Raw genomic sequence first — 15,983 nt, 5'->3', positions numbered from 1 at the left:
TGCTCAGAGAGATGAAGACCTTACGCGCATACGTCAGCTGTTCCCGCAGGAAAAGCCTCCCAATGGTGAAGTACCCCGCCTGTTCCCGCAGCTGCGGATACAAGCCATCAGCGGAGGCTACCCGCACTAATAGCAAGGCTACACGCACAAGGCACTAACTCTCAATAATTCAGTAATATCACCTGAAGAAGGAATGAGCAAGCCGGGAATACTCCCGCCCAAATGAGCCAGTCCGTACGCTTCTGGAGGATCTTTTGTACTATACCTGCCAAGGTATGGACAAATTAGACAAGATCTGACCAAAGCAGCGACAGCTCACTGACAACAGTACGACGAGGAGCACGCTCTAGTACTTAATGTCACTATCAGCCGCTGCCTACTCACCAACCCTTGTCGTGGCATGTACATAGCCTGCAGTTGGTGGAAAAGGAATAGTACACGGCCGGCCATGTCACTATCAGCCGCTTCCTACCCACCAACCACCAGCATGGCACGTGCGTAGCCCACAGTTGGTAGAAAAGGAATATTATACAGCTGGCTGTACCTGCTTGGAAACCTACCTTCGGCTATAAATACTCCAACACCTTGGAACGGTATGATCATCTTATATCTTATATCATATCTTATACCATCATATATCTGCTCTAGCTATTTCTCTTAATATACACATATTCAGAGCAATCTAGTCTGATTCTCAAGCCGGAGGGTGGTCACAAGGAGGTACCCCCCCTTCTCAGTGACGAGCTCACGGTGTCTGTTTTGCAGGTCATCAGAAGAATAACCATCTTTGCCGGACCTAACCCTCGTGGGAAACATCTACTTAACCCCCAGATTATCCGTAATCTGCCGGGGTCACTTAGGGTTTCTTCATTGGCGCCATCCGTGCATAAAAGCTAGAACTAATTTTATCAGTTTTTTCAAAACCTCTGGAAAGATGGTTAAGGTTACTCCGGTGCCAAGGCCAGCGAGTGACCAAGAAACTCCGGTAACCACAACCCCAGCTACTGGGGGAACACCGGAGAGTACACAATATTTACGAACACTACCCCGGTTACCCAAGCCGGGGCAAGTGCAGTAAATAATCCTCCCCTGGGATTCACCGATACCCAGTTGGAGAGACAATAGACGAGGCTCCCCCGCCAAACACTTGATCAAGTTAAAGCGTGGGCGGAAGCACGTCAGAAGGAATTCCAAGCTGAGTTGGATGAACGCTTACGTTCACTCCAACAGGCTGACGAATTCGGAAGCACTCAACAGCTCAACATGAGTAATGAGTGCGAGTATGATAAAGATTGGGAAGAATCTGACAGTGACGCAAACCCGCGCCATAGGGCGAAAGGGAAGCGTAAACAAGCAGACTTCCAACCAAGAAGGAATTTTGGAGAAACCTTCAACCCAAGGAACGCGAGGGGAAACCCACGGGACTTCTCCAAAACCTTTAGACCAACTGTTGCAAATGCGGGAACGTCCAAATTTGCAAGGGACATTGCGGAAGCAATTGCCCCGAAAAGTGCCAAACAAATGTCCAACATAGGCACATATGATGGTATATCTGACCCAGACGATCATTTGAACAGATTCATAGCGGGGGCAACCGTCAGCAATTGGACGGAACCCACGTGGTGTTACATGTTCCAAATGACGCTTGTTGGGGCAGCCAGAGCGTGGTTTGACCGTCTACCGGTCCACCACATCTACGATTGGGCAGACTTCCAACAGAAGTTCAGCCAACACTTCAGTCAACAAAGAAAGTATACCGAAGAGCAATGGACGATCCTCAACTGCATCCGAGAGGAAGATGAGTCTTTACTAGACTTCATCACTCGCTTCAACTCAAAGAAGCTGAGTCTGGGTACCATAAGCGAGGATCTTGTTCGCGCAGCTTTCATCCAAGGCGCCGAATACCCAGAGCTTATCCGCACATTGACGGGTAAAGACGGCATGCCATCCACATGGGATGCCATCATGACAGCAGCTAAACGCTTCGCGGAAACGGAAAAGCAATTGGGTAGAGATCTTCCCCAGAGCACAAACCTCTACACTCAAAAAACAAGAGAAAACAACGTCCTTACCGCCCGACAAAACAAAAAGAGGAAGCTTGGTATTTGGTAGTCAAGGGTAAACTTTGGCACCTCATCCGGCTCGCACCAGCGGTTAGGCGGAAAGGATAACATGCAGTTGTCGAACCGGAACTCCAGATGGACGCCACTCACCAAAATCGTCACCGAGATATTCGCCACCGAGAGGCTCCCATGGCCGGAGGCTCCAATAATCCGACAGCGTCCAAACGCTGATCAAAGCAAATCCTGTTACTTCCACAGGACAAAAGGCCACACTACGGAGGAATGCGTAGCCTTGAAGGACGTCGTCGAAGCATTTGTCAGAGATGGGAAACTCACACACCTCGTGGCGTAATGAACGCTAAGCAGGCTAATGCGTGTAGAACCCCAGTTGGGGAAAGCACGAATGAAACTGCAGCTTCAATGTTGGAGACTACATACTGCGTAAACAACGAGATTCCGAACCAGGTGCATATCGGCTCGAAAGGCTCGATGACACCCCCATCCCAAGAACATGGAAGGGAGCTCAATTACACATGCTGCATGTAGATCAATTCCAAACTTGTAAAGAAAAGGCCTAGAGCCACTTCTAATGGAAATGATTCTCCTTATCACATTGACGCTGACGGTCTTACATTTATACTTATGATCTGACCACACTGATATGTCGGTATTCACCTCATAAATAAGTGGGGAAGGAAGTCGTTGCGTGTGGACGGCGGCAAAACCCGCATAAACACAAAAAACGGCATAAATTTTTAAGAAAAAGATGAGGAAAACCTTCACGCAGGTCAGTTATAGGTAAAGTTTGGTCATCCCACTAAATGAAAGTGACGGTCCTACCCGCACAATCATGAGAGGAAACTGAACATTAACCTATTGACAACCGCGCGTCGAAAGGTTATTCAAAACACTGATGCCGGTATTCACCGCATAAATAAGTGGGGAAGTCGTTGCGTGTGGACGGCGGCAAAACCCGCATAAACACAAGAAACGGCAAAAATTTCTAAGGAAAACATGAGGAAAACCTTCACGCAGGTCAGTTATCGGTGAAGTTTGGTCATCCCACTAAAGGAAAGTGACGGTCCTACCCGCACAATTATGATAGAGGAAACTGAACATTAACCTATTGACAACCGCGCGTCGAAAGGTTAACTTATTCAAAGCACTTGGAAAATTGCTAAGTTAAACTAAAGTATGCATCAGCGAATCATATATTGTTTGAGGCAAAACAAGTGCCAAATTAAACTATAATATGCATGAGCAAGTCATATAACGTTTATAAAGCAAATCAAAAAGATTCAAAAAGATTCAAAGATTCAAAAATAAGAGGGAATATACCCCCTTACCTTGGTAACCAAGAAACCGTAAGACAAGTACGGGTACAGTGTCAAGGCGAAACCCTTCACATACTTAGCACCTGCAGGGAATTGAAGCCAAGAATACCTTGGTAACCAAGAAACCGTAAGACAAGTGCGGGTACAGTGTCAATGCAAAACCCTTCACATACTTAGCACCTGCAGGGAATTGAAGCCAAGAATACCTTGGTAACCAAGAAACCGTAAGACAAGTGCGGGTACAGTGTCAAGGCAAAACCCTTCACATACTTAGCACCTGCAGAGAATTGAAGCCAAGAATACCTTGGGAGTCAAGTAACTATAAGACGAGTGCGGGTACAGTGTCAAGGCGAAACCCTTAACATAATTAGCACTCGCAGGGAATTAAAACCAAGAAGGATCTTCTGGGCCATGCTTGTGGAACGGGAAATAACATCCCCGCATAGCGGGAACATTGAGAACTAGATTGTTTGAAGCTCCAAGATGGAATTGGTTGTTTAACATAATTGATCACTATGTCTAAAACTACCAAAACCTCGTGGAGAATCTACAAGTGAAACTCAACGCTACTGACTTGCGAGGAGGTTACACACCTACCCGCATCATACCCAAAGATCAAGCAGAAAAGTCAGGAATTTCTGCACGTGACATTAGGGAAACCGCGGGAAGAATCCCCACGGACAACCTTAAAACTAAAAACCCTTTTCAAAACCCCTTGCTTAAGTCCAAAAGTTCACCTCACTTATTAACAATTCATGAGAAGAACATTGGACTGGGGGGACTTTAAGAGGTAGGTCCCAGCAGAGCCCAGTTGGACCCGCAAGACTCACCTTGAAGAGGGACGTCTGCGCAAAGACCAACTGGTTCCGCAGGACCCACCATGCTCAGAGAGATGAAGACCTTACGCGCATACGCCAGCTGTTCCCGCAGGAAAAGCCTCCCAATGGTGAAGTACCCCGCATGTTCCCGCAGCTGCGGATACAAGCCATCAGCGGAGGCTACCCGCACTAATAGCAAGGCTACACGCACAAGGCACTAACTCTCAATAATTCAGTAATGTCACCTGAAGAAGGAATGAGCAAGCTGGGAATACTCCCGCCCAAATGACCCAGTCCGTACGCTTCTGGAGGATCTTTTGTACTATACCTGCCAAGGTATGGACAAAATAGACAAGATCTGACCAAAGCAGCGACAGCTCACTGACAACAGTACGACGAGGAGCACGCTCTAGTACTTAATTTCACTATCAGCCGCTGCCTACTCACCAACCCTTGTCGTGGCACGTACATAGCCTGCAGTTGGTGGAAAAGGAATAGTACACGGCCGGCCATGTCACTATCAGCCGCTGCCTACCCACCAACCACCAGCATGGCACGTGCGTAGCCCACAGTTGGTAGAAAAGGAATAATATACAGCTGGCTGTACCTGCTTGGAAACCTACCTTTGGCTATAAATACTCCAACACCTTGGAACGGTATGATCATCTTATATCTTATATCATATATTATACCATCATATATCTGCTCTAGTTATTTCTCTTAATATACACATATTCAGAGCAATCTAGTTTGATTCTCACGCCGGAGGGTGGTCACAAGGAGGTACCTCCCCCTTCTCAGTGACGAGCTCACGGTGTCTGTTTTGCAGGTCATCAGAAGAATAACCATCTTTGCCGGACCTAACCCTCGTGGGAAACATCTACTTAACCCCCAGATTATCCGTAATCTGCCGGGGTCACTTAGTGTTTCTTCAACTCTCTAATTAATATATACGTATTATATATAGTGGTGTGTCAAAATCAAACAAGAATAAGAAACAAACAATGTCTAAATCGGAACAATACAATCAACTGAAAAGAAGTAAACAAACAAGACAAAGCAGCCAAATAAACGGGTGAAAACCCTAGACTAGAACTTAGACCGAAAACAATAGGATCAACCGTTACAGCATATCGAACCTTACAAACTAGCAATGGAGCTTCCATATGAGATCAGGGCCGTCTTCAAGAATCGATAAAATCTTTTGGACCAATGGCCAAAATTTTTTTTCGGATCTTAAGTAAAAGGGGTTTTTTGTTGAGTTTAAACGTTAAATTTTTAAAAGGGGTCGCGGTCGGTCAAGCCGCATTAAAAGCTGCTTCAGGTAAGGTGGCAAAACATGAAAAGGCGTGTCTTGACAACCAACATGTATTTATTCCTTTTGCTTTTGACACTTTTGGTTTCCTCGCACCTGAAGCTGTGGAGCTACTTACCTGTGTTCAGCGGGTCATGCATAGTAATGTTATGACTCCAAGATCAGCAAATATAGTTTTTAAAAGATTGGGTTTTGCGATTCAAAAAGGGGTAGCGGCGCAGTTTGTTGCCTGCTTGCCTTCTGTTTCGATGTAATCCAATAAACAATTTATAATTTAGTTTATGATTGGTTATGATTTGGGTTATACAAAAAAAAATTGTGTTTATAAAGATAAGCTTAAATGGGTTGAGTAATTAGATTTAAACATTAAAAGTATATATATATTTTTAATATATAACTTTTTTTTAACTTTCGGCCCTAGCTGAGTGTCAGGCCGGTGTCTATCGACCACTCTACCCTCTTTAGAAGCCGGCCTTGTATGTGACACACCGTATACCTAAGAGAGACTTGTGTTGCTTTGTAGAAGATGACGGATGCTATGATAGAAGACTGGATCATTCATAAGCCCAAAATCAAGAGGAGCGCAAGAGATAATTCAATACGCAAAGAAAAAAATCAAAGTTACAATAAAACATTAGATTAACAAATTGAATAAAACATGTATATGTATTTATAGCACATTGCCATATGGGTTAAATTACATTGGAATCAACTCAAGTAATTCCAATTAATATTAGCTGTGGCCTATATCTCCCATACATTTATCATAGATCACCTACGTTCAATTAAGTGAAAATTGAAAGTCACTAAAAAGTGCAAGTCTAACATGATATAGCCAAAACGACATACTAGAATGGAGACGTGTGTTGTGAAGTGGTCGAGTTAGCATTAGGCCTAATGTCAGGCTTCCAATTTGGGCCGAGTTCGCATTAGGCCTAATGTCAGCCCCACAACGCTCGAGCACACCCGGTCTTAGAGTTAAAGAATTCAACCAACAACCCACCAACCCGTATGACTGACGTATTTACACCCTTAGTAAATCTTTACCTAAGGGTCGTGGACCAACGCTCACTCATGTTTGTTAACTTTTTTATAATTCTTTTATAAAAAAATGTTTGATAGTTTAAAATGAAATTAAATGTATACTACTAAGGTAATATTGGCGTTCTAGATTGGAAATCGATCAGACCATCACTAATAGATGGTGTTTTTGTGGGTGTTTTTGAGTGCTTACATGGCACTTGGTTTTACAAAAACACCATCTTTCTTCTTTCCTCTCTCTCTCCCTCTCTCTCTCTCTCTCATTTCACATCCCTCCCCCTCACAAACATACCATTATACCATCTTTCCTTTGACATCACCATTTTTTCCTCAAAAACATCTCTAAGAATTCTCTATTTTTGGATGCTTTCATAATTTTTAATAGCCTATAAAACCTTTTCTAAATAAAAAATGGCGGGTACCCAAATTTTAGTGCTAGTTTACATGCCCTAGCCCATGAAACTCTCAATAACCACATCTTGTGTAAAGGCCCATTAAAATTCTATGTGGTCACTCCAAAGTCCATACTAAACAATTTAGCATGCAATATTGGTAGCTACATTCTAATGCAATAATGATTTTCGAAGTGAAAGAAAAGGTTATAAAGTTTCAGAAAATCGAACACTAGGGGTGTAACTGGTCGAGTCAAGCCCATGGTCGATTAAGTTTAAGTTTGACTCGTTTGTCATTCCGTGATTGGTACACAAGTTACAAGACGAGCCGAATTATCAATTAGTTAATTTTATACAAAACGAAATCAAACCATTTGATAACTTCAAACATATAAGGCCATGATGTTTAGTGATAATCTAGGGTTGGAATTGAAATTTGGTGCTCTATATATACACACCATTGTAACCCTAAACTATCACTAATGGACTAATAAAATTGGACGCATTAGGTTTATATTTTGTCTTAGGTTGCTGTTAGTTTAAATACCTTGTTCGGATATCGGATTTTCTCAGTTATAGGGAAGCTGTTCCTGAATCGTCAATATAAATTGAAGCAATTGTAAAAAGTAAAAACCATAAACACTAAATAACATAATTGTCGAGACTCGGGAGAACAATGAATAAACTTTAAACTAGTAGGATAGTTTTGTTTGATCAAATAAACTAGAGTGAACTAGAATAAGAAGACATTAAACAAACTTAACCTATCAATATATTAAGAGTACACCGACTCCAAACCTCCGTGCAAACACAAATTTAAAGTTACCGAGTATTACATGGATGACACCAGCCTACTGAAGTTTAATATATCATGACAACATTAACCAAAACCCGATCTGCCATTTAACTATTGTAGTGAAAGATATATCTTTAGACGAATATATAGATACCCACTCTATTATATAGTCACAAAATACAAATGAAAAGAAAAAAAATTGCTCCAAAGTTGAACATTTGGCACTATTGGAAGACCAATTAAGTTAACGATAAATAGACACTTGTCATACGTAGTGTTAAAAGGCAAACCAAACCATAAATACCCTTTTCTCCATAAGAGAATGGACATTCACTTTTTAATAACAACCCATCTCTCTGCATTTACTTTCATGACCACATCCCAAAAGCTCACTATTAGTATCATATTGTAAAGTCCTGGGCGGGTGACCAAATAGCAGAGACAGTCTTTTAAATATCTAAAGGTTCTGAGTTCAAGTCTTAGAATGAAGACGATTCTACATTCTCCCCTACATCATTATCAAGAACAAGGTCTAGTCAAGCGGATTTTGATATCGTCATATCGATAACCTTCGAGATGACAATGGAACAATAAAATTATCTTGTAGTTAAAAGGAAAACTTTAATACAAATCATTAACCTTAAAAGCTCTTATTAACTCTATCCAAGATAAATCATGTATATTGTATATAGGTATATAATAATTGAAAAGTGTTTCTAGAACAAAGTTCAATTTAAAAATTTTAAAAATAACCCACGCCCATTATTATTAATATTAAAAAAAACTATTCATCTAGAATAACTAATGACTATATTGATGATTACGCCATGATATGTCTTTATCAACCCACAATATAAATTTGGTTTTTTATGTGTTGTCTAAGAAGGATTATAATAATCAAAATTGAAATAAACATGTGGGGCCCTTTTATTTTTTAAACGGTGTTTGAAATTACATTAATACTCTAGCGAGTTTTCTTAAGACGATATGCCAACCGTTCATACTGGTTTTGACTATCTATGTCTGACTCACACAGGAACCACCTTAAGGAGGAAATCCATCACTGTGGTAAAATCCTTTTGAATCAGATTTCAAACCTGAGACTATAAAATCCCAAATCTTAACCATCACTTTCATGTCATTAGACAAGAAGGCTAACTGCGGATCTTTAGTTAAAATCCTAATTGTTTTAATAGTAAGGTCATTATGTAATTAAATTTGTTTATTATTTCGTGCTAATTCCTAAATTATAAATTCTAAAATTAATTGTGACTTAAAGTTATTTGTTTGTTAACTTCAATTTTCTTGATCTAAAAAGTAATCCAGAATTAAGTTTCTTGATCAATTATTATGTTGAAACATCAAAATTAATTATTAGTAAAGAAAACATATATAGAGAAGATAGGATATTTATAATGAAATTACTAACTAAATTGAGTTTATGGATCTACAAATAAATATTAAACCACACATTGGATCATTAGGATGCACATTTTAATCGCTTGATCACTAATTTGTTTATAACTATTACAAATTGTTCTAGGTTGACATGTCTTAATTCTTAAACCATTTCTGTTAGACTTAATTTATGTCCTCGGGTCAATGAGGCGAGTTAGGCCGGCTTCGAGTTATGGAATCAGGTTAATTAATAAAACCGATTAGGGATAAACTAGATGATTTGTATCTAATTTATGATAGTTAATTATATACATAATTCTTATTTTTTGCATGATCCATGTTCACTCCTAGTAATGAAAACTTTTTAAAACGTGGTGACAAATGCGTGATATGATGGCAGATGAAACGATGAACATGACTTTTTTTATTTGAATAAAAAAAGATAAGAGCTAATTTTAATTTAATAACAACGCTAAAGTTTTATAATAGAAATAGTATAAAAGGTATAAAAGTAGGGTCAAAATTCTATACAATAATCCTTATAGTTCGAATTCTTTAAATCGTACATCAATCCACACAATGATGTATATAATTGTAGATACAAAACCTAAATTATGCACAAAATGTAAATAGTTACGCATGAAGTAACTAATTACACATAAAGTAAAAGTAAATGTGCGTGAAGAAACACAATTACGCGTGAAGAAACGCAATTACGCATAAAGAAACATAAATCAACCTATATTTTTTTCCTATTACAATTATGCCACCGTTTTTTAAGTGAAATCAAGGATTGTTGTTCTCTCGTACTCATTTGCTTGAAAAAATTATAGTATTATATCCTTTACCCATAAAAGTACGCCATAACTTATAATAAATAATTTCACTTAGTAGTTAGTGGTAACTATCAATTTACCCTATATATGTTTCTTAACCATGAATTTATATGATCCGAATGTGGACCAACATGCAGCCTATTAACAGTTACCCAACAATAAAGATATTGTTTCTATATAAATATCCTACATGCAGTCTCCAACCAAACCATTATTATTACACCCATGGCTAAGTTCATCACTATCTTGCTCTTGACTATGCTAGCTATCACAATGGTTAGTTGCCACATTGTACACACACACACACTACATTGTGTTGCATTTATTTGTTAACATTACATTTGTGTTTTGGTTTCTAGGTTTTGGCTAAAGGAGGACATCACCATGGCTATGGTCCTGGGAGTTTGAAAAGCTCTCGTAAGTTTGAAACGACTTGGTTTTACTATTTTCAAAAAAAAAAAAAGTTAACGATGCAACTTGTTGCCTGCTTGCTTTTGAATATGTTGTAACCACTACTCTTTAACAAATGAAATTCTAATTATTAAAAAAACTTAAATCTCATTGTAGCACCAGCAGCGGTAGTTTACAGGTGCTCCAGTGGCATTTATTTTTTTTAAATTTTTTTTTAACAAGGAGATCATGTCTCATTGAAGTGGTATATAAAGAAATGCCATGAGATTCACATAATTTTTGTTTTATTAAAACAATTGCGATTTTAGAATGTGGGATGTTATTTAAAGTTTAAACTAGGGATACCAATTTATGATACCAAATTTCTGGAAAAGTGGTTATCAAATACCGTACCAAAAATACCAGTACCGTATGTGTACCGTACTGATACTCGGTATCAAATGCTCGTTCATTGTTTGCACACTGCCTCTAAACTCAGACACTAGATTGCCGTAACTTATACGAGTCCCATAAGCTTATACGACTCATATCAGTTCCAATTTTCATACATCAGTCGCTTATCGATACCTGCCGTATAGACGTATAAATATTAATGTTATGTGTCTAGAGTTGTTTCGAGAAATAATTAGAAGTGAAAGTTAGGTTCCTACTAGGGACACCAAACACCCTACTAAATACTCCGTATAGTCTTATACGGAGCCCTATACGTTCGGTATAATACTACACGGGATGTATAAGATTCCGTATAAATCTATACGAGACATATAAAGAGGTGTTTTTTAGTAAAACCCTTTGTCTCTAGAAAATCCGGAAAGTTATTGTCAATTGGCATGAGTAGATTCAATGGTCTTATTTTATGGTCAAAATAGCTGTGACAATATTTCAGCTTTTTATTAATTATTACGGTCCGGTTGTTGACTAACTGATTACTTGGTCAAGGGTAGTATGGTAATTACACTGGTATTTTGTGATTATTGACTAGAATGCCCCGGGCAGTGCATAAGGAGATGCAGCAAGACACAGTACCACAAACCATGCATGTTTTTCTGTCAGAAATGTTGTGCGAAGTGTCTTTGTGTACCACCGGGGTATTATGGGAATAAACAAGTCTGTCCTTGCTACAACAACTGGAAGACAAAGGAAGGAGGTCCAAAATGCCCCTAGATTTTTTTTCTTGTTGGTATTGTCTTTTAGCTTTAATGTCCATTTGGTTAAAAGTGTAAGTGGACCAATGAATGTGTGACACTGTGTGTTTGGTTGGGGAACTTCAACATGTGCTAGCCTCTGCCCTAATAATGTCATGGAAGGATTGATGTTTTTTCATTTTCAGATTCTTTTTCTTTGTTTGGTTCTTAACGTCTTGATAGTTTGATAGTTGTTTAATTAAATTTTTCGTTTCAAAAAGGTGAATTGGACTTTAATAATCTCAATTCAATACAGTTGGCTAATAATAATCTATATTTAAAAATTAGCTGTCATCGGTCTCAACTTTCATACAATTTGTTTTCATTAGACCTCTGTTAAAAAAAACTTAATCGTTAAGTTTTCTTCAAATTTCAAATTGATGTTTTAGGGTTTTCGATCAAAATGAGGATACAAACCGATTGATGTAAAACTTACCTCGAAATGGTGGTCCAAACAACTTGATTTTTATTAATTAAAAGTTTACACACCGGAATTGAAGCATCCTTTATTCGTTTGGACCACCATTTTGAGGTAAGTTTAAATCAATTGATTCGTATCTTTTTTCCGAAAGAAAGCCCTAAAACATCAAGTTGGAATTTAAAAAAACTTAGCGCCGTTAAGTTTTTTTTAACGTAGGTCCAATGAAAACAAAACATTGTGAAAGTTAGGACCGGTGACAACTATTTTTTAAGTTGAGATTATTAAATCCAATTGGCCTAACAATAATAATAATTATTATAATAATAATAATAATTAATCTCTCTCTCTCTATCTCTCTCTCTCTCTCACACACACACATCGATGGTAAAACATATTATTAAAACATATCAAACTTCCGATAAGAAACTAGTAGTAAAACGTAACCATGGTTACATAAACATAGAGCTAAGCTTAAAACAAACCAGATATCCCACTCTAAATATGGGGCTTTGATCTATTTTTTAAACCAAAGAAACGATGTTGTCTTAATGTCTTAGATGATCTTTTTGGGAGTGAGTTTTTTTAGTCGTTAAATACAAAAATTTTGCTAGTCTTTCAAATCAACCGCAAAATTACCAAAACAATAAATAAATAAAAATAAAAATTACATGAACGCCCTTTGTTAAAGTTGGAGATAGATGCAAAGCTCCAAAATGCTTGATTATAAAGTCGCCAATAAATGTCTTTTCTACCTCCCTTTCTTAATTATTATGAGATGTGAAGTTGTGCCATTTTTTGGTTTTTAACCTTTTTAACTTAACCATTATGGCCATTGATGGATAGTTATTTAAGTAAAGGCACGTGATAACATTTAACAAAACCAAATAACATAACCATAACCAGGGTTTTGAGCATACCAGAAGGCCAAGTTCCCATGACATTTCAGTAGGAGGCGGCCAGCGAGATTTTAATGATTTGCTATTATAGGTTTTTACCGTTATTATTTGCTAACTTTATCCATAGTGTAAATCTTTCAATAAACATATCAAAACTCAAAATCATAACAGATTTATTAATTTAATTTCCTTTCCTTTTTCAAATAGGTTATTAAGTTATTTGGGTAAACGTTAATGTTTACAGTTAGTTAAATCTTAATCACTTACTTAACTCTTAATTATTTAATGTTAAATAATTTCATATTTGTTATTTTGTTGATGCTAGTTGTATTATTTGTTTAACTTTTTTCAGTTGATACTTGAATACTTGCTAGTTAATTAGCTATTGCTAATATTTTTATAGTATGCCAGTATACCTTCTAAGTCTAAACAATTATCCAGCAGTCAAAAACGTTAAAAGAGAAAAATAATTCATATTTGTTATTTTGTTGACGTTAGCTTTATTATTTGTTAACTTTTTTCAGTTAATCGAGGGCTTTGCTTCCAAAAATGCTAGAAGAGCATCACGATTCGTTTAAGCATTTTAGTTAGATCATTTTGCTGAAAAAAAACTTTTGTTATGTTTTATTATTAACACATTTGTATAAATTTTATAAGGGTTTTTAAGTTTGTATTTAATTTAGGGCCTTCTGGTTTTTTTGTCCTGCGCCTTGGTCACTTTTTGTATACTCAGAGACGGCCCTGAAAACATGCATATGGATGATATAAGTTTATAAACTATGAGCTTACAATAAGCAATTAACTTTACTAACGGGTCATCTTAATAAGTTTTTAGTGCCATGGGTCAAAGACATGTTAGTTTATCATGAATGCGTTGGATAATGTATCATGAAGGTGCATGATGGTGTTCATGATATGTGAGATCAAATTATGAATCAAATTCCAAACATGTTTTTTTTCATCTATTGGTGGAATCGGACATGGAGATACAATAGATGAAGAGTTCGAAAAAAGGACCGAGGCAAGATAACTATAAGACAACTAGTCTCATGTAAACAACATTGAAAAGTTTCCTTGATTATGGTATAAAAAATCCATATTTCACAATGCATACTTGTTTATGTATTTTTGATTATTAAGCAGTGATTTGCCATTAGTAAAAGTTATCTCGTTCCAGTTTCTTTGTTAGACCTTCCGCATTAGGGTCATTCATGGCTTATGTGAAGGAGATTTGTGAAAAGGATGAAAAAGACAAGTATTGTGTAGGTTGAAGTGAAAGACCATCCATCTTTGAAAATCATTTCTTATGGATAGGGAAGAATGGTGGTTGGTAGATCCCCTAAAATAGAGGCCTGGATTGGAAAAATTAAAAATAAAAAAACTTAAGACTTTGGGCTTCTAAGAGCATTCTCATCTAACCCTTTATTTTTTGTGAGAGGTGTTTTTATAATTTAGAGAATGATTTTGGGTGTTGTAAGTGAAAAGTTTTTATATTTTAGAAAAAACAGTGATTTTTCTGTATATTTGAAAAATTACTGTTCACCCCTTATAATTTTTTAATATTTTTTTGAAAGTGGTTGTGAGTGAGGGAAAGAGAGTTAATGAAAAAGATATAAAAAGTATTATTTAATTGAAATAAAGAGAGAAAATATAGTAAGTTATAGTGTAATTTTTGGTTTAAGGATAGAGAGTAGGATGAGAATGTTCTAAAAGCCTTCAATTTTGGTGATTTGTAATTGGAGCTTCTTCCTTATCCCAACGACCTGATTTACCAGTTGACGTGAAGTCGAAGGCTCACGCAAACTTAAACCGAATACTACTAAATAGATAGTGGTAAGTGGGTATCGAACACGAGGAGTTTGTGGAAAGTGTGTTAATAAGTAGCTCAACGATTAACTAATATAAATGTAAATGACGAAAAAGTAATTTCCAAGTTGGTTTTGATTTGATTTTATAACTAAATTAAACTAAACGAAAGTTGTAAACGATTAATTAAACAAGCATTCCTCTCGGGGTTCGGGTTATTACTCAACACTCTTGTTAACATTCAATGGTTTGTTAACATAATATCTCGGTTTTGTGTACATGCAATTGTTTGTGATTAATCAAGAACTAAGTACTCAGATTCCTAGAATGCGAGATTGTTACTTAACAATCAATCAATACGATTATCCCTAATTCCTTCCACTAAATCTCGATTGTCAACGACACCAAGAACGCATGGCTCAAAACAAGAAATAAACAATATGGACAAGCTACAAACAATCACACAAACATCATGATTATACTAACATAAACATTTAGATAATCAATCCAAGTTCAAGAACAACTAACATAAGTGTTTTGTAAATAACCTTACATCGCGAGAGGAATACCTTAGAACTAGCCACTCATGGCTCGAGAGATCATTCTTGCATCAAGTATCTTGTTATTAGCAATCCCAAACATAAACAAAGGAGTACAAACACCCAAAATATGATTCTTGTCTTCAAAAATCGCCTCCAAGCCGTCCCAAGTGAAAAGGTATGTGAAAAAACACCCAAAAACGCCCTAAAAAGTGGCCCAAACTCAGCAGTTACGTGTCGGACCGCGGGCCACGGTCTACACCGTGGACCACGGTCCAGTTATGGGGATCGGAATGCCACGGTACGGTGCTTTCTGTTGATTTTAGTGCCTGTTTGACCGTGTCTCACGGTCAACACCGTGGACCACGGTGAAGCTCTTCCTCAATTTCTTGTTTTCTTTATATCTTTCTCTTTTCAACTCCGTTTTCTTCGCCGTTTTCGCCCACGTTCTCGTAATTTCATCCTCTACATCCTCCTACCTGCAAACATATGAGTAACCATAGTCAACTAATTCCATGAAATTAAGTTGGTTAAGCCAATGCGTTTATATCTTTTAACTCGCTTAACGGCTTCCCTACGAGTCACTCGTCACCAGTCATAGAATTAAAAGACAAATTGAAAATAAATAATTCTACTTTTTGTGTATTGGTCGATAATAATCTCACCTTTAAAAATCACTATCAACGGTTCAACCTTTCAACTATTTTTGTCTCAATGATCCTCCGTTAAAAAA

General features: G+C 37.4%; 1 protein-coding gene across 1 annotated transcript; it reads left to right on the top strand.

The window, feature by feature from the left end:
* Positions 1-10,198: 10,198 nt before the first annotated feature.
* LOC143565375 (gibberellin-regulated protein 6-like) lies at positions 10,199-11,711 on the top strand. The gene is made up of 3 exons (XM_077052365.1): positions 10,199-10,269; positions 10,353-10,410; positions 11,387-11,711. Exons 1-3 carry the CDS (start codon positions 10,219-10,221, stop codon positions 11,566-11,568), a joined length of 291 nt encoding a protein of 96 aa, XP_076908480.1. The 5' UTR covers positions 10,199-10,218; the 3' UTR covers positions 11,569-11,711.
* The last annotated feature ends 4,272 nt before the right edge of the window (positions 11,712-15,983 follow it).

Source organism: Bidens hawaiensis, unplaced genomic scaffold (assembly GCF_021521415.1).
Source record: "Bidens hawaiensis isolate Kalapana, Puna unplaced genomic scaffold, B.hawaiensis_p1.1 tig00022325_1, whole genome shotgun sequence".
Lineage (NCBI taxonomy): Eukaryota > Viridiplantae > Streptophyta > Magnoliopsida > Asterales > Asteraceae > Bidens > Bidens hawaiensis.
The sequence above is the reverse complement of the archived record's forward strand: the minus strand, read 5'-3'. Positions and strand labels throughout refer to the sequence as shown.